This window comes from Myripristis murdjan, chromosome 9, assembly GCF_902150065.1.
Source record: "Myripristis murdjan chromosome 9, fMyrMur1.1, whole genome shotgun sequence".
Taxonomy (NCBI): domain Eukaryota; kingdom Metazoa; phylum Chordata; class Actinopteri; order Holocentriformes; family Holocentridae; genus Myripristis; species Myripristis murdjan.
The window spans coordinates 19115986-19141234 of record NC_043988.1 but is presented as its reverse complement, the minus strand read 5'-3'; the positions used below and the strand labels follow the sequence as shown (position 1 = coordinate 19141234).

At 42.0% G+C, this 25249-nt stretch overlaps 1 protein-coding gene across 2 annotated transcripts in view; it reads right to left on the bottom strand.

The window, feature by feature from the left end:
- Positions 1-1071: 1071 nt before the first annotated feature.
- Positions 1072-25249, bottom strand: part of pcsk5b (proprotein convertase subtilisin/kexin type 5b) — a 98024-nt gene continuing 73846 nt past the window's right edge. For both annotated transcript variants that reach the window (XM_030060569.1, XM_030060570.1), the window contains 18 exons: positions 22563-22665; positions 21876-22012; positions 19068-19268; positions 16335-16407; positions 15679-15682; positions 10221-10273; positions 9086-9231; positions 8069-8278; positions 7412-7495; positions 6941-7136; positions 6553-6773; positions 4906-5148; positions 4484-4717; positions 3909-4086; positions 3587-3804; positions 2831-2931; positions 2359-2569; positions 1072-1523 (listed from right to left, as the gene is read on the bottom strand). In XM_030060569.1, coding sequence (XP_029916429.1) covers positions 1090-1523; positions 2359-2569; positions 2831-2931; positions 3587-3804; positions 3909-4086; positions 4484-4717; positions 4906-5148; positions 6553-6773; positions 6941-7136; positions 7412-7495; positions 8069-8278; positions 9086-9231; positions 10221-10273; positions 15679-15682; positions 16335-16407; positions 19068-19268; positions 21876-22012; positions 22563-22665 — 3047 coding nt within the window. In that variant the 3' untranslated portion in view covers positions 1072-1089. The remainder of the gene's footprint in view (positions 1524-2358; positions 2570-2830; positions 2932-3586; positions 3805-3908; positions 4087-4483; positions 4718-4905; positions 5149-6552; positions 6774-6940; positions 7137-7411; positions 7496-8068; positions 8279-9085; positions 9232-10220; positions 10274-15678; positions 15683-16334; positions 16408-19067; positions 19269-21875; positions 22013-22562; positions 22666-25249) is intronic.

Here is a 25249-nt window from a genome sequence, read left to right as displayed (position 1 = left end):
TTAGTTACTTCTCCTGAAATGTAAGTGCAGATCTTGCCTTCTTTTTTCCATTAAGACACGTCTGATTAGTGTCACTAATGTAAATCAAGTGCTAGATGTTTGACAAGTTATGAATTTGAGTCCACCCGGTACTGATGGGATTAAAAACCAGCTCTGGTTTAATGTTTTTTGTGTGATAGCACTAAGACGGCTGCCTCAGAGTTTTAATTTTGTCATGCAAATTAGGACTGTTGTGTGTGCAACTGAACATGAGAACCAGAAAGTTGTTTTGATCACCACAACCAGCACAATCATTCCAGCCAAATTATGTTTTTGGTAGGAAAGAAAGAGAAATCCAAGGCACTAACAAGTCTACTTCATCTTGGTGTATTTTTTTTAAGCATTACTATGTATTAGCCAAGAAAACAAAGGCCTTTAAATTTGAAAGAGCAGAGTGTCTTAGATTTGTTTTTTCATTTTTCATACCACTATGTACACCAAGCAAGTTAAGGTAGGCCTCCTTCTCCATGTTGTATTCAAACAATTAATTGTACAATTATGAATAATCCGTTTTGGGGGTTTCATACACCAAACTTTTCCATGACACTCAATTAAAGTTATGATGAGTAACAACCAGTGAGGAGTATACATCTGATTGTGGAATTCCTGTTCTGCACAGATACTGGATGGTGGACAGAAAAGGAAATCCAATTTGAGCAGACACTGAAATGAACATAGTGAATGGTGACTGGCTGGTAGGCGTTCAATGGCTACCATAGAATTTCCGATAATGTCATGAAAATGAGTACTGCTCTGAATGCGAGTGTGTTTGCATTAAACCCCCTCCTTCGCTCACAACCACTCCGCTCTGCTGTTGCTGCAAATTCAAACACTATCTAATGAAAGCTGACTTTTCAAAAATGAGTTCAGTAAAAAGGCATGAGTCAGCTGAATACCGTTCGTCTCCTGTCCGGTGAGTGAACAGTGTTCAGCGCTCTGCACACTAGAAACAATTTCCATAACACTATGAGAAAATGAGACTGCTGTGATATATGCAAGGAGAAGTCACTTCCAGTCAAGGTCTGTGGTGCCTTTTTTTTTTTTTTTTTTTCATCTGTATGAGTAGCTCTCGTCATCGTACTCCAGCTCAATCTCCTCATCTTCATCCAGGAGTCCGTACTTGAACTTCCGATACACAGTCCCATCCTGTGCCATGTACACAATGTCATCCTCCTCATCCTCGTCCTCCCCATCATCATCCTCACACCCGATGATTCGGTCGCTGTACTCCCCAAATGGCGAGGTGGCGGACTGTGAGCCGATGCCCCCGTTGGAGTCCAGCTTCTCATAGCCGCCGGCCTTGGTTTTGGGGGCTCCAGGGATGGTGAGCGACTTAGAACGAGAGAAGAGGAAGAGGAACACCACTCCGCCCACAGCGATGATGAATAAAACACAGATCGTGACAAAGACTCGCGCTGGGCTGCCTTGCATGTCCAACTCCTCTGCTCCCATTAACACAAAGTTGACACTCAGGATGCACTCCGCTAAAGAGAAGGAGACAGAGCAGGCGTTAGGTTAGAAGAGACCAGATTAGACTGGGACCAGAGTTACGGGCTTGTTTTTGCAGTGGCTCTACACAATATGAGTGTTAGTACATCTTTTACCCCCTTCAAATGAAAAAGTTTTGAGGGCAAAGTTCCTGTGTGTTGCTTTTGGAAGAGGGGCAAAGCGAGCACCCCGAGCTTTTATGTGTCTGCATTTCCACTGCAATCCAGCAAACTTAATTCAAATGAGGAGGAGTGGTCTAATCATTCTGTGTGACTAACAACAGCAAAAAAGTAAACATGGAATATGTTGAAGCAGTCTTTACGGTTGTGATTATTTACTCCTGTGCAACTGCGATGCTACATTTGTCTTTGGAGAAGGGGCGCACGAAAGTCAAAAATGAGGTTGAGGACATTAAAAAGGCAGAAACAGGAAACTGCGACAACAGTGACACGTGTACAGCTGCAAATGGAGATGAAGAGTTTCAATTCAAGACTTTCAATTACTAGCCAGATCTCCTGATAGTATAATCATTTAATAATTTGTGTTTGATGTAGAGAGTACTACCTCAGATTGTTTTGAAGCCCAGGAACACAAACCCCAGGGCAAAAAGAAGGACCTGGTCCTCATGTTGAAACTGGGGTAAGAGTTCCTGGTTCCTCAAAAGGGTTGCTGTGTCTGGGACAATTCATGTGGTGGAAAAGTTACTTCTAGTTAGCACTAGACTCTGGTCACAGGGTTTTGCATCAACAAGACAACAGAGAATGCCTCAGTGCTGTGTGTGTGCTTTGAGAGAGATTGTTTAAGACTGTATTCGTGTGATTCCTTGTTTACCCTCGGAGGCCTGGCAGTCACAGCACTCCCTGGGTATGGGCGAACCATCGAGGTGCGTTTCATTTCCACAGCAGGACAAGCAGCGACCGTCATCCGCCAGGATCTGGAGGGGGGGGCAATCTGTGCAATTCCACATGCTGGGACCTCGGCATTGCTGGCAGGATGGCTCACACGCAACACAGTTTGGTTCGGCATTCTGAGAATCAGAGCCCTGGAGCAAAAGACGGATTTATTGCAACACAGCTTCAGACAGACTGAGAGCGGCTGTCTCACTTCTCAAAGACTACCATATTCTCTGCAGAAAATAGCTCCACAGCATTGTGTTGCTGCTGTGATGGGTAATGTTGCTCATTCTCTGTAAGGGGCAGTGTCCCGTAGGGGAACCTGGCCAACTCTGACATATGTACGTACAAAAAAAAACACACACACAACAAACACACACACAAACTGTGTAACACACATTGTATATTACCTGAGATGCAGGATAGAAACCTATGAGGCACGGTGTTACACAGATGCCTCCCATAAACTTGAAGCCCTCATAACAGGACTGACAGGACAGAGCACCCTCATCTGGAAAGAGAAAGAGAGAGAGGCTTTCTGGTCTGGAATAAATCGCACAACAGGAAATACTGGACCTCAATTCTAAAACTGTAATCCCATGATTGCACGACTGGAATTTCCAAACCAAAAGCATCTCAACAGGCAGGGTAAAAAAATTTCTTGGTTCTGGGTGAGAAAAAGGGTGTGTTCTCCGGTAGCAGCGTATTAATAAACAATTACTGACTTGTCCAACATAAGCAATTCCACTTAATTCTGACTTTGACGCTTGATACTTCTGGCTCATGAAAAACATCAATAGTTCTAGTGTACAAATTATTACTCTCAAAAATAAGTCTAATGACTCTGTTGTGTAAAAATGTGTAAATAAGCAAAACACTGAAATAAATAAACAAAATAATACTTAGTACTGTGATATATTGGCTCCCAATATAATGAAACTCCATTGCTGGCGCCTGAGGAAGACTGCCAATCATGAAATGCTTTGCAATTTACAGTAGGTGCCTTACCAAGCCTATTTTGTGGCAGCATCTTACTTTGAAGTGCATGTGATTTATAGCACTAGTGACAGCTAATACATTTTTTGTGTGCATTGTACAGTTTCAAATTTAATGAAATCTCAGACAAACACATGAGAGAGAAGGGAAGTGTGACATGGGACCCTTACTGCTGCAGGTCTTGCAGGTGGGGTGACACCTGCGACAGGTCTTGGACCAGCTGTCTTCGTAGTAATTAGGTGGGCAGCTGTGCAGGCACCGTCCCCACTCCCTCAGGTACAAGTAGCCCTCCCGACAGCTCAGACATTCCCTGCTGCCACGACCAAAACACTGGCTACAAGAAGGGTCACAGCGCTCACAAACCCTGCTGGTGGTGTTGCCAAAGTGACTGACAGGGAGAGAGAAGGCTCACTCAGTTTTTGATGCTATTTAAAAAATGATGAAATATGTTGAGCAGAGGAGAGGAGATGAGAGGAGAGATGTTCGTCTAACCTCTCCGAGCAGGCCTCGACGCAGCTGTAGCCCTGCCTGAACAGTCCAGGTTTGCATGTGACACACTGCACACTGTGATGCCCAACGCACGACTCGCAGCTGTAGTGACAGTGCTTACATTCGCGTTCATCCTTGTCACCATAGTAACCTACAGGACACTCCTCCACACACGTACTGTCTAACAAATACAGAGACAGACAGTCATGTAATATTTTAGGTGTGAACTTGTATTAACTTGCACATAAGGCAGCTGCATGTAGTTTGGTGATGCACCATGTCTTTTACAAAGAGCAGAGAAAGCTATGCCTACCCTGTTGGGTAATACTCAGTTAATTGTTTCAATGCAGCTTCTAACAGTGTAACAGAGAGTAGTCAAGTCATATTAATAATTCTTCTTAAAAAAATTTAAAAACTTTTGACATGAACACAGGCTGCCACATCTCAGCTATTATCAGATTAGCTGAGAGGGAATATAAATTCATCATATCATTCACAAATTACTCCAATCCTCACATGCATTCTGAAACCAGTTGACTACAAAATGAACCGACTACGGTCTTCTCTCTGTAACTCACTGAGCAGAAAGTGTGGGGTGTTGCAGCTGAGGCAGTGGTCTTTGCCAGGCCCAGAACAGCGATGGCAGATGTGGTGGCACAGTTGACACTCCCCATCATTGTCCATGTATGAGCGCAGCGAGCACTGACTGTACCACACACAGTGTCCGCTGGCGTCTTTACGCATGTCGTCGTCGCAGCTGAGGCAGGACGACGGCTCTGGGCCTGAGCAGGTCTGACATGATCTGTCGCAGTCTGGGAAAACAGATCGCAGTAAGACACAGCCTACAAGAACGACCTAGCAGAAAGTATTAAACCCAGTAACGACAGAGCAAACACAGTTTATGTGCCACCGTGTTAAACTTTGACACAATCACACCAAAAAATGTTGGTGTGTGTGCATGAGTGTAACTTCCCACAGACATACATATAAACATCCCTACCCCTGCATTCATGGGTGAGCTGGTCATGGTAAGTGTTGGTGGGACACTGGGGCAGACACTCTCCGTTGTAGCGGACAGCTTTTGGGTTGCGACACACATCGCAGTCGTCCCAGTCCGGTCCGTCACAGGAGGCACAGTCGACATGGCAGTGTTGACATTCCTGCTGCTCCTCATTGGCAAAGTAACCAGCGGGACAGTCGTCCACGCACTTGTCCTCATGAAGGAAGAAGTACTCAGCACACTCTGGGAGAGCAAAGAAGACAGAGAGAAGAGAAGAGGGGGAAAGAGGAGCTTTCATCTACTTTTTGCAAATGTTGAGATTACAGGCTTTGGCGTTATGAAACAGCAGAGGACAGCTGGGATGCAAACTGGAACACTTCTATGGAAAATTGGACTTTTCAAGCTGCTACCACAACTTACTTTAATGATGAATTACTCATTACATTTTCAGTAGATATACATTTTTTTCTCTGATAGAATAAAAACAAAACAAGCTATTTTATATAAATAAATTAGATATTTTTATAGGCATGAATAGACTGACCAATCAATAAGCCAGTCAAATAATCACATGGCAAACCCAGTTACTTAAATATTTGGTGTTGGGTCGGCCACTGTTAGTTTGACTTTGGTCTTACTTGTTGTGGACTGCAACTGGATAAAGTTGTCACTTGTACTTGGCCGTACTCCACAAGCTGTCATAAAGATTTTCCAAATTTTGCACTCCAGTTGGTGTTGGGACATCTCTCATTAAGTCAGTAATAATATATCCGAGTTGTATTATTTTACCGGATAAGCGGCAGAAGGTGGATGGATGGATGGATGTATTATTTTACAGGACATTTTATGCAGCTTTGTGTGTATGTGAATTACAGTGTACAAGCTCCACGTGGACATGAAGTAAGAAGAAAAAAAGGGGCATCCTTGCATTGGGCTTTCTGTCTCTGTCACAGAGCCACTGCTGACAATTCTTTGCCAGATTAGACAAGCATTTCATCTCTCTAAAATAATAGTTGAGAAGATTCTGACAATTTTAAGCATTACTACTTCAAGTGTTACTTTCAGAATTTTCTTGCACTTGTGAGCCAATTTTCACTGCGGCCTTAGAAATACAAACCTAATCACAAGACTAGGCTGGAATTTCCAAAGCAAGAGCAAGATTTAAAGACCAAAAAATCTGATTTTTCAGTTTTTGCAGCTTGCATGTGACTCTTATCGTCTCTTCCTTACTTCTTTTACTCCCTCAATCACACTAACTCCCCGAGTATCTCCATCGCCATCCCTCCCTCTATCTTCCTGCCCACGTCTCAGTTTCCCCAGTGATATATAGCCAGATATATAACTTATTTCTTAGTAGTTTGATCTTCATCTGGTACTAAGCCCCCTCTGTCTTCTTCTCCAATACTCCCTCCCACCCTTCATTTTAACCATTCTCTTCTTGACCCCTCTTCACAATCACTCTTTCTTCCACCCTTTCATGTTTTCACCATCCTTCTTGTCATCTTCCATCATCTTCCATCAAATTAAATTATATAATTTGCGATATTGGGCTAGATAAGTAAAACTGACTTGACTTGACTTGACATCATTCCCTCCATCTCTCTCCTCCTTCCCTCTCCCCTCGATGTCTCCCCGCTGTTTTCTCACCCTGGCACAGGCCGTCATGGTTGCACTCTTTACAGTCAGGCGGGCAGCGAAGGCATTCAGAGTCTGTGGCAGTGGCGTAGTAGCCCTCGGGACAGTGGCTCCTGCATGAGTGGTCCAGCAAAAAGTACTGACTCTCACAGCTCAGGCAGTGGGAGGCATTTCCCTGGCAAGATGCACACTTTGGGCCACATGGCTGGCACACACCACCTTGAGGAAACCCTCTGGGGAGATGAGAGGAAGAGCAGACAGGGCAAAGTAGGAGCACAGGTGAGAAAAGATGGAAAAAGAGCAGTAGATAAAAGAAAAAAACAGATATTATTGTTGATCTCTTAGTATCTTATAATGCAAGTTCTTGTTTCAGTTTGATTCACAGTAGAATTGACTGCACCTGTGACACTCCAACACACACACTCCATCCTGCAGATAAAGCTGTGTGTACCCGCTGCGACACCGCTGGCACCGCTTGGCATCCTGGCACACAGTACACCCAGGCAGGCAGTCTTCACACAGGCGGGACGTCCTGTTGGGGAACGAACCGGGCGGACAACGCGAGACGCAGGACTGTCGGGCAGTCAGGAAACGGCCTAGACACAGAGAGACAAATCACACCACCGACACATTAACAAGAATAATTATATGTAAAAATAATGTGTGAGAGTGCAGAGGTAAGTGTCCAAAAAACACTAATCCTTAGATACCATGTAGAGCAGAGTTTTCCACAAAGTTTTCCACCCACATGCTTATTAAAACATGTGTGCCCGCTAAAAACCCACAAACCATTTCAACCTATAGTTTGCAAAACGACGCTGTAATAGAGCGATATGATTCCGTTCAAACGTCTTTCACAGAGTGTCTGTACCTGCGTCGCAGCTGTTGCAGTCGGCCTTCCCTGCATCAGAGCATGTCTTACAGGAGGGGTGGCACTGCACACATTCACCTTTATCTTATGACACACAAATGGGAAATAGTCACTGGGACAGAAGAGTGGGACATGAGGGACAAAAAATGAGTGAAGGAAGAACTAAGGGTGAGGGTAAGAACACTCAGAATCATATATCTGTTTTTTTTTTAAACTCAACATGTCTATATCAACACTTTCTGATTGAAAACACAGTTTAAGTTGAGCTAACTGCCCAATCTGTTTCATATGGGTTTGCTAGGAAACTTTTTTTAGTTTTTTATTTGTGGCTGTGTAAGTGCAGACATGGTTCAAATGTTTGTCTTCCAGGAATCCAGCATGGCACTATGTCTTTACCACAGAAACTGAAATTTGTATGGTCTTTACACTTATAGGGAAATCCAGGCAAAATGATTCTATTCACATTTTAACTCAAGATGAATGATAAAATTCAACCACAATGACAAACGTAAACACCCCCTACTATAACTGCTGTTGAATTTTAAACTTTATCTGGCACTTTCATTATTTTACAAATTAAAAAGCTCAGGCCAAAGCTAATTTTATAACATGTTAACTGCAATCTGCTGGTCAGATACTGCGGTAAAATCAACATACTGTTCTTGAAGTGTGTATCAGGGCAGGGGGCAGACTTTACTCTGTCCTGCAAACACTCCCCATCCTGCAGTGTGAAACCGTCCTCACACGAGTCGCAGTCGTCAAATTTTGGCCCCCCACAGGTACGACAGGCACGGTGGCATGGCTCACAGTCCTGGCTCTCCTCGTCCACAAAGAAACCTTCCTTGCAGTGATCCACACACTCTCCATCTGGGACACACACACACACAAATACAAGGAGGGATGCATGCGCTTGATAAGCCATGCATACACAAACACTGACACTCTCCGACTAGCAGAGGCATAGAATCCCTTCCTTTTTTTTCTCTACCTGCATTTAGCGCAATCTAAGCAACAAAGTGTCATGCCTCGCACTTTTTTTTCCTTCATCAGGATGTTTGTGATTATAGACGCTGATGTCATATTTTGCTGTAACATTTGTTAAGTCCTAGATAAAAGCATAATTTGTTCTAAAAATTAAATGTGTCATTCCAAAATGCAATGTATTCACTTTGCAAAAATGTTGCTACCAATTCAAGAGACAGTATTTGAAAAACAGATATGATTCTGTCCTCAAGAAATGTCAAGGAGACTCCTAACTCCAATACTAAGTCTTCTACCAGAAGTCAGTACGGAAGAGTAGGAGTATTTTTTTTCAATGGACATTTCATTTTGCAGTGAAAATTTGCAGTCCAGTCTATTTATTGGATTACCAGTAGAGTCTAATGATTATATTCAAATCAATGAAACATCTTCCTGAACACTGTAAACCTGATATGCCACTGGCAGCATTTTGTCTGAAGCAGTGTGCAAGCCTCATTTCCCTCAGAAATGTTCCTCGAGGGAGTGGAAAGGATCTGAAAAGGCATTTTAGACTTCGGCATATAGCAACAGTGAAACGAAATGATTTCCTTTAGGTGAGGTGGCAGTGCTTCTAGGTGGGACATCCCAGCCTATCCATTTCAGCTGATATTTATATTCTAACATGGTCCTAAGGTGTAGTAAAGTAAATGTTACCAGAGACGTAGAACCCGTCCTCACACCAGTAGCACTGGTGCTGGTCACAGTTGACACATCGTGAGTCCTCGCATTTAGCACACACCATCGAGTCTTTCACATCGTAGGTCCGGTCTGGGCAGGACCGATAACAGTCTGAACCCAATCTGATAGACAAACAGACAGACAGACAGAGAGAAAGAGACAGAGAGAGAGAAAGAACTCAGTATTGCTATCAATATGAACATGAGCACACATAAAAAAGGACAAAAAAATCACAGAAACAAAACAACAAACAAAGCATAACAGCTACACAGACACAAGTGTGCACTTGTGTTCTTCCATCAGATAACATTTATCAGCCTATTTGAATTCTATAATTGAGGTTACTGGCCTAACATAATATGGGATCTTATTCCAGATTTTTGTGTATGTATGAACAAATTATGTCCGACCATAGTTTTTTTTTGTAAGCTGGTATGGGGATGAGTGCATCTGAGACTGATTGGCTGATGCAGTCCTGTCTTTTGTTGTGTCTTGGAAGTAGAGCAGCAAGTGTTGGAGGAAAGTTATTATTTTGAATCTGAAAGTAGAATTTAATGGCCAAATTATTGGTGGTATGTGGCAGCACATATAAGACATACAGTGGAGTCCAGGGGCAGAGTTTGCCATGGATCTTATAAGCTCTGGGTCCTAGTACTTGTTACACTTTTTTGGCATTTCTGCTTTATTTGATAGTGACAGTAGAGAGAGACAGGACAGGCAGGGGAGAGAGAGAGAGGTTGACTTTTGGCGAATGGCCTGGGCTCATATTCGCTGCCATCAGGACTCAGCCTTGACAAGTTGTACACGCTCTACCAGGTGAGCTTCTGGGGCGTCCAGCCCTTGTTACAATTTATATGAAATTCAGAGCCAGATGGAGAGTAGGTAACTGCCAATTTGTGGCATGATGTCAGGGCAAACTACATGAATTGTGGAAAGCTGTAACCTTCATTTCTCTGTTACTAGTAAGACAAAGAGTTACATTTAAGTTACTTTTAGAGAGTATGTATGCATTTTGCTGCCCAGGCTCATCAAAAACATGCAAGGTGCCAGAGTTTTCAATGTGGTCTAATAACACATTACTTACGTGATGATCTTAACAAAAGAGACTTACTGGTAGTAGCCGTCTTCACAGGTGAGACAGACAGTTCCCTGATGATGATGCTCCTCTGTTGTGGAGAGTAAAAATCAAAACTTATCACTGATTACAGATTCTGCATTCATGGCTGTTAAAAATGGTTTCCAGCCTCAGAGCGAGGAGGTTGAGATGAGGAGAGATCAGCACAATGAGAGCCTCTGAGAGTCAGCCCTGCAGATTCTGCTGTTGTGCTCTCAGTTCAGTGCGCATTTAACTTTGACAGAACATTTTCACTTGTTTGTACAAACATCTGTAGCAGCAACAGTCCAAGAACTAGCACACCAAAATTCACAGGGATTAATTGATTCTTTTCTTTATATCGATTAGATATCTGTGGATGTTTTCAATCATCCAGGTCTAATTACATTAGTCTGGACTAGAGACCAATCCAAGGTGTTTTGCTAGATAGATAGATAGATAGATAGATAGATAGATAGATAGATAGATAGTCATATGTACACAAAAAACTTAAGTATTATCAGTGTGAAAAAAAATATCTTCTATCCTATCTTGTACAAAATGCACCACAGGCAGCACCTGTACTTCTCAGATCCAGTTTCCACTAGTCACCAGCAGGGGGCACTCTGACAACACAAAATAAATTCAGTCTGCTCATTGTGGAATTGAATGGCACTGCAACATGAATCAATGTCAGACAAGTAAACAAAACAACCCAGAAGTCTTCACACAACAAAGAGTCTCTGTGGCCTTTTCAGTTCACGTGTCTGATTTCTGACATCTTCCATGATTTGTATCTGAAGTCTGATGCCACTGTACAAGCCCCTAGGTGTAGGTGGAGAGTGCACGCGTGTGCATGTACACACGTGTGTGAGTGTGTGCTGCCTGTTCACCTTGTACTTGGTGTGTACCTTGCTGAATGACACAAAAGCATGCATAATGTGATTGACAGGTTATGTAAAACATCTTGATATTTACTTTTTTTTTTTTGCTATTCACGTACTGAAAAATATGTGGAGACATTAATAAATAATTCACATGTGAGTGTGTGCGTGTGTTTATGCACACACTGAAGAAGTTCATTTCTCTCCCAATTTAATTAATTCTTCCTGTCACTCAAAACCATCCAACTGGTAAGGGTGGAAGCACCTTCCTGTCATCCCTCAGTCCAGAGATGTCAAAACATCTCCAAGGACAGAGGAAGAGGGTAAGAGAGGAGGGATAGATGGAGACAGACGAACAGATGCAGAGACAAGGAGAGACAGTGAGAAGAGGAGAAGAGAGAGAGAGAGAGAGAGAGAGAGAGAGAGAGAGAGAGAGAGAGAGAGAGAGAGAGAGAGAGAGAGAGAGAAATATCTAGAAAAAAAAGCCCATTCTGCAGAGTTTCCCATGGGACATTCTTACATTCTGCTCTTGAGAAAATCCTCCATCATCCCCCAACACCCTCTCTTCTCCTCTCCTCTCTCTCCCTGTCTCTGTCCCTCCCTCTCTCTCTCTCTCTCTCTCTCTCTCTCTCCCTCTCCCTCTCTCTCTTCACTAGGCCTTCCAGCACCCACAACTTAGCACTGCATTGGTTTGCACTTCAATGCAGAGTCGACAAGCCACTACCTGTGAAAGCAATTACTCATACAGAGGCAGACTGAGAGAAAGGGAAGGTGGGAGGGGACGGAGGTATAGAATAAGGGAGAGAGCAAACGATGAGCCGGAAATCATGCCTTCAGGCTGTGTCTATGTGAAGAGAGAAAATAGTGCCCACATAAATATTAATTGTGCGAGCCAGGGGGGAAATTTCAACAGAATTTAAATAGGCATACACAATCTCAAGTATGTACTTGCACACACACACACACACACACAAACACACACACACACACACACACACACACACAGATACACACAGGATACACGCATTCACTTAAGTACATGCACTCGCTTATGAAACACATACCCAGTGAGACAAATACACACATACACACACGCGCACGCACGCACGCACGCATGCACACACACACACACACACACACACAGGAGCAGTATACGCTCTGAACTCAGTGTGTGGATACTCATTTGCCATAAAAACAGGTGACACAAACTCTATAATGAAGTTGGAGGAACTTGGAGTCAGTACTCAGTTTTACGATCACTTCACATCATCACTTACAGAGGGAGAGAGTTGCTAAATTTGCATATCAAGAAGACATCGAGAGGTGTGTTGTTGACAGAGAGCGGGAGGATGTATGCACAAATTTAATGAAGAAATGTTCCATGAGGAATATGGCTTCTCTCAGGCGCCCAATGCCAACTTCATCTTTCTGTTAATCAAACAGGATACGTCTGACGCTCCTGTGCTTTTATAGGAATCAGTCATCACTTCAGTGCACACACTATGTGCATTTAGTAAAAAAAAAAAAAAATACGTGGTTCAATGTGATAAGGGCTAAACAGGATGAAAGCGGATGAGCACTGCAGGTGGGGTGAGCTGGACCTTCAGTGTGCCATCAGCCTCCTTAAAGTCCACCTTAAAGGTGCATTACACAAAAGTCTTTGAGAAAGTTTTAGTGGCTACCAGATATGCCACTCAGTGCACACAGCACCTTTTCAGTGATTACCTTGTACCTTAGTTTGGTTGACACAATCAAAATCAGCTGTATAATATTACTAATTCCACAGGTAAGAGCATCAGGGTCAAACTGTTGCAGCTATCTGCTATTTATTATAAACAACCAGTGAAGAAAGCCAAGCCTATTCTACAATACCATGAACATCCTCTGGACAAAGAGACAGAGTTTTTACCATCAGGACAGACATTTAGATGCACGGCAGCCTTAACAGATGGGGTCAGAAGTTAATTTATCTAAAGTGCCTTGATAATGTTAAATTCTGTGTATTACAAGCCTGCTTCGATGATTAGACATGGAAGTCACTTTAACTATATGATGATTCTAAATGAACATGGTGTATTGATATACCATCATTGTACTGATGGTTTTCACTGTTTTTACTGTTTCATGTTTTGTTCTAACGTTTGTTTGTTTTTTTATAAATTTGGCTGCCAAAAGAAATTCCCTGGGACAGGACAATGAAGTAACTGTTGAGCTCTTGAATTTATCTGATATACAACAACATAGAAAATATTTGGACCAAGTATTGGACGCCATTCTGTTGTTCACAGGCAAAGGCAAGACCGATCTGACAGAAAATGCTCCAGTAACAGCAGCAGTTTCCTCAGTAGTGATGGTAAGGCTGCAGGCAACATGAGAGCAAAGAGTAAAACAGCCTGAAATTGTTTGACGTGTGTTTCATTTTTTTCCCATGCCGTACCGCATCATTTTGTTTTGCGATCTAGACAAGTGAAGTCCTTTCTGACATTCTTTTGTAATGAAGGAGTGTATAAATCCGCTTGACTTGACTTAACTTGACTGGTCACACCTTCGTGTTTATGAGGAGCTGATAGGTGAAAGCTCTGAGGGAGGCTAACCTACAAAAGAGCACTGGCCATCGTTGCACAGACAATGGCTGGTTTGTCGGCAGTCATCATGAACCAGTGTTAAGGTATCAAAAAAGCTGGGATGCAAAGTGGAAAAAAAACACTTCTGCATATAGATTTTGCTAAAATGTCTATCTTAGAGCCGTTACAAGTAAAGAAAGGGGGCACAGTTGCTGGAGAGAGAGGGATTAATGGGTGCTCTGATTGATTAGAGATGTTTCAGCAGTGGTACCTACTGGAGGAGGCACAGGCGAAAATGAGCCATTGAGGTCCAAGATTATCCACACTGTAATCTCCATATTATGTAACCACCCATTTGGACTGGTTTCCTGGGCATAAATTAAGACTAGTCCTGGATTAAACTGATTTTTGTACAATGAATCTCCATTCAAAATTAAGGCCTAATCTACATCCAGGAAATTTGCCCTTGATTTCATATTCAATCTTTATCTTTATCTTCAAGCAAAAAAAAAAAATCTTCCAATGGGATGAGATAACCCCACTTGTTTCCAATGATAATCACCATGTTTCCAGATTTTTCTTGAATTGAGTAACATTTTCTTGATACTAGTGGGCTGATCTACCCTATTCTGTCTTGTTTCAACATATTTGTACTTGGTCCAAGAAAAAGAAAATTAAACAAGTGAAACTGCTTTGGAACTAGTGGAATTTTCTCATCTTTCAAGATGTTACAACTAAAGATAAGACTAAATGACTTGTCGAGATGGAGATTTTTTTTTTTTTTTTTTTTTATTTTGCAGGTAAGGTCACTGATTAGCACACCCTTAGCAAGAGAGGAGGACCTGAAAACACCTGGTGTAGTGTTTCATTGGAACAGACAGATAGTACATACCTGGTTTATGTCATCCAGTTATTCAGTACAAAACTGTCACAACACAGTTTTGATCCCTCTGGAAACAGTTTGGATCAAAGTGCCGTTGTTGTAGATAGTGTAGGTGCTGGCCTGCTCTGTGTGGCAGGTGCCTGGTGCTGTTCACACTGCGAGGGCGGACGTCCTTTACCCTGGCAGTGTTAGCACCTCATTCTGCCTTTGCATTAAAAAGAGAATGGAACCTCGAACCCTGGTGGTGTCGGTCCATTGAGCAACATGGGACATGAGCACTACTGCCATGCCCTGAAGCTACACACAGCTATGAATCTGAGCTGTGGGCCTGATCCTATTACAGTGTGTGTTCACACCATAAGTCTACAGTATATACGTGTCTGAAAGCAAAGAAGATGGGAGTATTAAAAGCAATGATGAGTGGAGAAGAGTATAGAAGTGATTTGATGAAAGAGATGGGACTGAATAGAAGCTGCTCAATCTTATCACATGCTGTCAGGCTGACAAGCTCATCGATAGAGTTCACACACACACACACACACACACGCACACAGAAGCGTGTACTACGAACACACACTGGGAAAGGCTTGCACCTGCAAACAAGCACACACATGCGCACACACTGATACAGTGTGAGGCGCTGACACACACACGCGCTTACACCAACACCCCAGTGTTTGTCACCAGTGATTGCTCATTTCATCTCCACTTCAGCCCATGGCGTCGCAGCGCACGGGCAACAATCTCAAAGTTTCCATCTAATCTGCTGACTGACTCGTTCAGCTCGCAGAATTATGATTACTAAGACAGAGTGGGTGGCAGGGTGGCTGTGGTGGGGGTGGTGGGGGGGTGACAGTGAAGATATTCCACCCAGAATGCATAATAACATAATAACAGCCCGTCTACTCAAACCAGCTCAGCACAATAACAGCATTCTCTGGTATGGTGGTAATCATCTCTGGGAGAAGGAAGTGCTCTCCTACTGATGTCATTTCCACTGACAGGGATGGTTTATGAGCACAAAGTATGAAAATTAGATAACCTTTGTTTGTTTTTTTACATTTTTTTATTCACTCAGGAATGTTCAGAATAAGAGAAACCCTCTCTCGTCTCTGTAGGAAGGTTTTTTTTTTCCGGCTCCATACAGAGCTATGGTGATTTATGGCATACACTTAAAGTTTGTAGGTAATCAGCAGTGGTAGAAGAAATACTTGCTCGCAGCACATACACAAGACTGGAAAATCCATTTTTTTCACCCTTTGTGGTGCAGATTAGATAATGGCGAGCTAAATTGAGAAAAATTAGATTCATTGTGGTTTTTCCCTGTGGAGGATACCACGAGATAATCACATCTGCATCGTGAACAGTTTAACACCAGATATTTCGTGTCTACATGAAGCCAAACACTAACGTGGCATCGCCAGACAGGGTGAGGTGTCTGAGATTAAAGAGATGTGTAGTTAATTTGTCAGAGGTGGTCTGAGGTTGTACAGTGCAGCAGACTTGGTGCAATTTTGATGATTCACCTGTAAACAGAAGGTCTTCACCTTTTACAGGAAGTATGCAGAGTGTTAGAGAGTGCACTGTGAAGAGCGAGGGACAACAACGGGCAAAGGCCCTCCAACATGTCTCAGCAAAAGTAAATCAATGAAGCCTCAAATTTCAATCAAAATATTCCAAATATTTCAATCATCTGATTACTTGTTGGCAAGGGAGAGAGAGCGAGAGAGGGAGAGAGAGACAGAGAGAGAGAGAGAGAGAAAATACTAAAATGAGAGAAAACAAGACCGATGTGGTCTACTCACTGCGCTTGCATGTCTTGCAGCCCTCCTCACAGGGTTCACAGTCCTCATACTCTGGGTCTGTCACCTCACCTGATGGACACAGAGCCACAAGAGAGTTGATGACATGAGAAAATGTGATGAAAGAGACAGAGAGGATGAGAGATGAAAAGACAGAGAAACGCTCCAGGGTTACCATTTGAACAGTTTCATTCTGAAATGTTATATATCCATTTTGGAGGGGAAAATGTCACATTATACGTACTGCTCAACAGTTTCAAAATACATAAATAAATAAAGAAAGAAAGAAAGAATCTTGGTTTAAAATAAAGCTTAGTGATAAAGAAAGCTGAGTTTTAGTTTGAAGCCTTAAAACATTTTGTCACACTGTTCGAGTCGTGCATATCTCATTGACGCAACAATCAAGGCGCTGCCTGCCTCTCAAAACAAACCATCATAAAAATTACTTTAGTGCCACCAATCATTCTGTAAGAACAGGTGTCACTTTTTTTGATATATACTATAATATAATATATATTGAAATATCTAATTTCAGAATGAAACTCTATTTCCTTTGTCCTTATTTCTCAGTTTTTTTAATAAGTTCATTATGTATCACTGGTATGTTGTACTGATTACTTATGTCACGTCAATCAGTGCCATGTCATTGCTTTTCTTGGCATTACTATAAAGGGTGTTTGAAATAAACTGAACTGAACTGAGGGAGAGAGAGAGAGAGAGAGAGAGAGAGAGAGAGAGAGAGAGATGTACAGATAGTGTAAACGGCAGCATGGCCAGACGAGCACAACAGACAAACATGCCAGCTGAAGGTGTGAATCACGGTTCTCCTCAGCGCCGCAGAGTTCAAGCTGTCTGAAGGGAGAGGAACCTGTTGAGACCTGCCTACCACATATGATAAGAATTTCCTCTCATCCTCCCCCGCACACACCTTACACACTCACATACACACTCTCATCTTTACTGTAATCGCGTTTATTCTCTCTCCGCTGCCAGCTCGCTCTCCTTCTGTCTCACTCATTCACATGTACAGCCCCCTCCACTCCTCCCTCATCTTAAACGTCTCCAAAAAAACAACAACAAAAAAAAAACTTGATATTTTATCACTTCTTTCTCAACCTTCCATTGGCTGGCACCTACACTTTATCTCATCAAGTGAGATAAAGTACAGCGCATGCACTATCCCTCACAATCTCTCCAACGAGGAAATAAAATTCAGCACGTTCTTGAATTTAACAAATTAAGAGCAAACACAGAAACAATGGCACATCAATGACAAAAAAAACTAATTTCAAGAGATGACCACTTTTTATGCCTAGTACTTCATAAATGATGGCTTATTATGCCTAGTAAGACAATATTTAACATTTAAACTGCTGATACACTCAAAATGACAAGAAGCTCATTTTCTTGCACTAATTCATGAGGTGGTTCAGAGAAATTAGTATCCAGTTCACCCAAAATACAAAAAACAAATTTTCTCACTTAAGCTCAGCATAATCTATCCATCCAGATAGTTTTTGTGTGATTTAGCAAGGTTTCCAGTCCACTGTTTCCCAGCACCCTGATACAAATTCATACTCATTGGTGGAGTTCAACCTGACAAAAAATGAAAACTCATCAGTCACAGGTTATTCCAAAGACAATGGCGCTGATATCTGGCATAATCCACAGCCCTCAGGGTGAAGAGTTTTGTTGGGAACTGTTTCCTGCAGAACAACACCAGGGATGGATAGCAGCGGCAGAGACTGGAAACGTCACCAAATCACACAGAAACTATATGGATGCATAGATGAAAGGCTGATTTTGCTGATTTTCAACCAGCTTTGCATCATTACAGTGTGGACAGTATATGTACATGAACATCGGCACCCACAGCTCCCTGATCACTTACAAAAAAATACTGCTGCATTTTGAACCATTTTGCCAGTTTTCTCTAGTCACGTAGCACCAGTTTCATAAATATTTGTGCCTTTCTGTTTCATAGACAGTCCAGATTTAGTCAGGGTGAGTAGGAAGCTATCTTTTTGGTATTTTGAATGAACTGTTCCTTTAACTGTGACCTGTGTATAGAGATGTCATCTATGAGTATCTGTCTTCTGTGAAGTGAATTTTGTCAAATTTGGACCATCTTTAAGGCGGTGTGCTAGGAAACATTTTCAGCCATGGTAAAACCCCCACTATTTATACTGATACACTGGTAAACAGCTATGTCAGTAATACAGATGCCGTTCACGATTTATTATTCAACAGAAGTGTGGTAATCATTATGGCACACACCCTGTACTGATTTACTGATTGGCTCATTCATTCATTCATTCATTCATTCATTCATTCATTCCCTTGGCAGAAAAATACAGTTAGACATTAACCACCTAACGTCACAAACAGCATGAACATGCACAACAAGGACAAAGAGTGTATTTGTATTAATTTCTATAGAGAATTTTTTCAAGGCATTACTAATAAAAAAAAAAAGTCACTGGAAGGATAATGCATAGGCAATGTGGCTATTTTTCCCAGGAATGGTATTTATCTATTTTTGCAAATAAACTCTTCATTGCAGACATGATAAACGCAGAGGAACACACAAAACTGGTACTAAACGTATTTCTTCTGACCCGTATCAGTGCTGCAGTCAAACCAAAAAGTGGGATTTACGCTGACAGCTATGAGTTCACATCTTGCGTGAGTGTGTTTGGAGTTTGGATCTGTGGACTTCCAGCGTCTCTCACCTGCACCGCACTCCAGCGGGACGCAGCGGTCGTCTTTGAGCTTGTGCCCTGGGCCACAGTGGAGACAGTGATTTGCCGCTGTGCAAATGGTGCAGTTGCCGGGGCATGGCTCACACTGTCTCCTCCAAGAATGGAAAAACCCCTCCGGACAGGCGTCACGACACTGTCCCTGAAACAGGTACCTGTCCACCCCGAACTTATCTAGATGGACGGACAGAGAAGGAAAAGTCTATGGGGAAAATGCACTCAGGGGCAAGAACTTTGGAAACAACTAAATACTGGTATAAGAGCAGATCCACAAAACAGATATTTATTCCACATTGTGTCTTCTTCATCACATCTGAGTCTTTCATCAACATGTTTCATCGCCTCAACAGTTTGAGGGGACAAATGGAGAGCTGCTTGGGCTTCACTCATTGAAATTTTGATATATGTGGCCTAAAAACATCTACACTATGAGCATATGCAAATTCCATTACATGTAGCCTATATGTTCATGTGCTCGCAAATACACACACACATACACATAAAGCCTCCACTGAGTAATTCAACCTTGCTCTAACATTGTAATAACTTCTTTGAAATGTGGAACATTTATCTTGAATAATCTAATGCAAAACCTGCTATAATATAGGGGGCTAGAAACAAGATAGAGTTCTGTACTCTATAGTTTTGTGAACTCGTGCGTGTGTGTGTGTGTGTGTGCATCACTACTTCTGAGACTGATGAGTTTTATTACTGGTACTCTACATAAATCCCACTTTTCCTCTCTTCTTCTCTCATCCTTTCCTTTGTCCTCTATTATACACACGCTTTATTCTCTTTCCTCTTCAGAGAGCAGTCGTTGAAAAATCCCACATTAATCTCAAAAGTATCGGTTTCAAAGGTCAGTATCATAAAATGTCTGCTCAATATGTATGAGTGCGCCTATATGTGCGGAACCGCCTTTGTGACCGGTCGAGATAAGAGGGACTCTTTTGAGAGAGAAATGGCACAGAAAGAGACAGATGGAGGGTCTCTTCATGTTATTATTGTTATGTCTCATTGAGCTTCAGTCAGACCCAAAGTTAAATGGAACCACATTTGCAAACAGTGTCTGACAAACTTACTGGCTAATTGAGAGTGTATGTGCACACGTGAGTGCGAGGGAGAGTGTGTGTGAAAGGGAAATCTGGTGTTAATCTTCTCCTTGGCTGGCTGGTTTATGTGTGAGCATGTGTGTGTGTGTGTGTGTGTGTGTGTGTGTGTGTGTGTAATAGAATCTTCCCAGTGTAAATACATTCATCCTGACAGCCATAATACCGTCTGTGACACTGTGATAAACACAGTTATTTCTACCACCATCGGGTTGATATTTCTTCACCTGTGAGGCTCTAATGATGTTCAGATTCTGTTTTAAACAGCTGTTGATGTAAAACCTCACATCCCCACAAGAAGCAAACTCTCCGCATATATCTTATCTTCATGTTGATGAAACCCGGTTTTTATGGATTTTGGATTTCCTGCATGAGTCTTCGGGGTCACAGAAATTAAGATTCTTCAGTAATAAAAAAGGTCTAAAGGTGCCAGAAGGCATTCAGTGACACATAGAATCTGTTGCTTGTATTTATGCAGCATTTAACTTTGTTAATAAAGAAAACACAAGTATCCTGGACATCCTACTCCTCTTTTTTTTTCTTTGTCAGAGTTTGGAGCTCAGATGTGAGTTCTTCCAGACGTGCCGTGACCTCTGCATGAGGATACAGCCGGTGATTGATTAACCTTTTAACACATCTATCGGCAGACCTAGGTTGAATTACTCCTTTAATTAGATTCATTTACTTTTAGAGGATTGATTGGTGGAGTCTGGCACAAATGAGCCTTGGCTTGGCCTGTGCAGCTTTTACAAAAAGCAGAATTTCACGAGCATGAACACATAAGCTCAGCACATTTTGCTACAAGGCAAGATATTCATTTCCATAACAATAATATGAAAAATCTAGCCATTCCAACGGGATGTCGGCTTTTGTACTTCACTCTGTGAACACTGACAGGGACACTGAAAGGTTAATTACAGTGTAATTAGAGTTTCTGCTCACTTACCACATTTATTTAGCGCTTTTATCACCTTGTGAGATATTTGCTATATTTAACTCATCTCAGTTACTCCCAGAATATGAGGGCTTAGTAATTGTGAAGATCAAGGGTGGATCCTAGTGTAACCAGAACATTAGATATTGGTTGAAAGTTTTGTTTTGGAGTGGAAAATGCAGAGATTGGATAACCACAAAGTGAAACTAAGACGCCCCCCTCCCATTTCACCCTAACTGGCCTCTCCCAGTGCTCCCAAAGCTGCGTATTAATATGAAACTACAGAGGAAACTTTTTTTTTTTTCAAAATTTAAAAGTTTATAGCCTGTTTTTAGTGTTCTGATAGACCTTTGCAAAACATACAGTAGTTGTCAGCCTCTCATTCACAGTGATGGATTACCTTTACCAAATGAATTACAAGGCTCGGGGGTTCAATGCTGTTTGGGACTGAATGAGCCTGAGAGGAGCTGCATGGCTAAGGCGAAAAAGCACGCATGCCCATTATAATTTCAGCATTGCACCATGTTGCCACTCATAGCATTTCAAAACTCAAAGTTTGTTCTAGTTTTTTATGTACTGCCTAATGACCTGCATCCTGTAAGTGCTCTATTTTCCAAGGGCAAATAATGTTTTTGTCTAATAGGTGTGCTTTACAGTAGAGAATTATCGAAGAAGGTGAAAGAGTTTGTTTTTCATGTCATTATGAGTTTTATGCACTGAGGTTTTCAGATTTTGTACCTTTGTCACAGCTGGTGCAGTTGTCAGGTCCCTCATCATCGCACTCGTGGCAGGTGTGGTGGCACAGGTGGCACTGCCTACCCATGACATAGCGCCCCCTCTGACAGCGAATGTCACAGCGCCCATCATCAAAGAACCTGCAGGAGGAACTTTCAAAATTAGCCTCAGTCACTGTTTATACACACACACACAGCACAGCACTGTCTGCTCTTAGCCCATTTAAATTAAAAAAAAAAGAAAAGAAAAGAAACAAGAAAATCAACACATAACTCATAATTTCACAGTGGACCAAACAACTTGCAGAGGGTTTGACGTCCTAATTGTAGCTTTGCATCAGCACTGGGGGAGTAAGGTGTGTTCTTTCTTACTTAGCAGGGACTGCCTCTGCAGTGTAATAAAGATTTCACATCAGAAAAAGGCTTCATGCAAACTACTGGGTGTCTTTGGTCATGGGTGTTAACGGCCACAATGTTAAACCAAGGGAACAACAAAAATCCAACGTCGTAGCACAGTTTTTCAGCTTTTGATTGTTAATGGAAGAGAACTGCTACTTCGCCTCCAAAGCAATATATACACGAAGCAACAAGAAGCACTCCTCTTCCTGCAGCACTAACATACTCTTTAAAGCAAACATTTGCACATCTGACAGTGCATGTCTTTGGTCCAGAAGAGCCATGTCAGTCTCACCGTGTGAAGGGGCAGCTGGTGCAGTCGTCTCTCTCTGGACCGAGGCACTGCTGACACGTAATGTCACACAAGTGACACTTCCCATGGAGATTCATATACTCTCCTGCAGACGGAGAGCAACAGTGAGCAACTTTCAACTCCACCTCATAAATGCTGGTACTGCACAAGTTATTTCTTGACTAAACGGCACCGGAACAACTTTCAGGCTGCCTGAAAAACCTTGTCAATTTCATTTTACTTGTTAACTAAACCTGTTGTCCAGTTTCATTTTTTACTATTTAGATTTGGTTGTTCCTTGTTTTATTTTTCTGTAGTTCGTGTTCATACACCTACTTATTCCTATACTATTATTATTGTAATGCTGTGATATGTCCTGACTGCTTTATTTATTGTAAACATCCAATTATTTTTCTTTTAATTTCACAAAGTATCCTCCTCATTGTTATCCTGCACAATATAAAAGAACATTTTGTTATATTATGTGCAGATAAATAAAAAAGAAAAAAAAAGTGTTTGTTGGCTGCTATAGGTTTGAAACCTCCTCAAAGTCACATTGATGAATCTCAAGGATACTGTCTGAGTTTTTATGTAAACATAATAGAGCCCTTTGAATCTGAAATATCTCTGTGGTTTCATGTGAGGAGAATTGATAAAGCGTGAAGAGACATTGAACTCTGCAAAACATCTTACAATGGGATTTTGTTATTTGTTTTATCAGAGATTATCACTTTTTTGCAGAGGATTAATCTAGTGTGGTCAGAAAAGTGAGTTCTGAAAGCCAGAAAACCCGCTAAAGTAAACAGTGAGTCACTGATATTGATGACAGAACCCTATCAAACCCTTGCAGAAGCATTGTGGTTGTTTTGTGCAATGGAACAGTAACAATCATACTTACCACACCTGTAACATTATGAATAAATCATTATGTCCACCACAATGAAAAGCATTCATCATCTATTCTACTGCATCAATGGGCCCACAGTATTCAAAAAAACACAGATTCAGTCAGGACACAAACTGTTCATCCTCTTTTGTATCCAAAGTTGTAAGCACATCAGAAAAAACAGGTTCCAAAAAATCCATCAACCTTCAGCCTCTCACTTGGCAGCAATGAAAAGAATCATTACAAAAGAGGCATAAACATTGTCTTCTATCCCACCTTTGTATTAGACAAAGGTGAAAGACATTGGCTCAGGCATAAGGATGGGGTGGTGTGTGTGCGCGTGCTTGTGTGTGTCCTTCAAGGCAGCGGCGAGGTTGTCTGTGGTCTCTGGCTTTCTGTGAAAAGCTGAATTGTTTCTTTCAAAACAAAAGAGCCTCTTTGTGTACAAACACAACAGGCGGTGGCTTCCCATTCAGTCGGCTCTGCTGCATCCGCTCAAACAGCCCCCGAATGAACGCCATCACTCTTCCTCACACACACACAAATTGTCTCCCCATCTTTTTCTCTCTCTCTCTCTCGCTCCCTGTCTCCCACTCTCACACACACACATCCAAACAGAGGGAGCCAAGATCTCAGGGGACGGAGAGCTGCACAACTCTACTCAGCAAAAACAGACACTTTGGACTCCCACTGCCAGGGAGGAGAAGAATGGAGCTGAGAAGAAAGAGAGCGTGTCACTCCAGGGAGCAAAACTTTTCCTCTGTTATGGACTCGACTGACCTTGCGAGGACATTGACAGTCTACTCTTTGAGGAGAGAGAGCTCTCTGCTGTCATCTACCATACCTGCTCCTGAATCCCAATTCTTTGGCCCTTCCACCCCTTGATACCTCTAGGTGCTCGGTCCAAGATGGCAGGGGAAAAAAAAAAAAAAAAAAGGATAATACATTCACTTTATCCCTCAAGTAGATGAAAGGAGAACACTACTTGCATCATTTATATAGTAATTTATATATGTAACTGCAAGGCAGTGTCTGGTAAAATGCCAGTTTCTGATGGTTTTCCACATAACTTGAGTGGCAGGTTTGCTTTAGATGCACAAAATTGAGCAGACATGTCCTGTTATGTCCTCTTTCACACTCTGCTAATACACTACAATGTGGAATATATATGCATTTCAAAGGTTACAAGTGTGGCTGTAAAAAAATTTAAGTCTACAATAAGTGTAAAAAACACTTAAGAAGGTAGACTGCCTGGCATTTGCCAAATTTTATCCCTATTAGGATGGGAGAACTGGTGAAATGACATCCCACTGTAGCTCGCTTCAGCCATAACAAACAGCGGGAGTGCACATACTGTTATCTGGAACAGTGCAAGACCTCAATTTTTATTGAATTTATTTATTTTTGTTGTTGTTGCCCTGTAAAAAAAAAAAATAGAAACCAGCATGTAGCAAGCAAGTTATTTTGTCTGTCTTTCTCACATTAATCATCATAGTATACCAGCTTTGGAAAAATGAGGCCATCGCCCAGAATATTAGTTTATTCTGTGATGCAGTTTCCCACAATTTGTGCAGGACTGACACACACACACACACACACACACACACACACACACACACAGCTGTACAATCTTCAGTGAAATGCAAAAAGAAGCCCTTGAAAGAAAAGGCAAGGAGAGCAAAGAAGGAAGGACAGTGACAGAGTCAGAGGAACAGTGAAGTGAAGCTCCAAGAGCTGAACGGACCTGGGATGGACATTTAGCTGGCTGGCTTTCAACTGGACAGGTTAGAGCTATGATATGAAG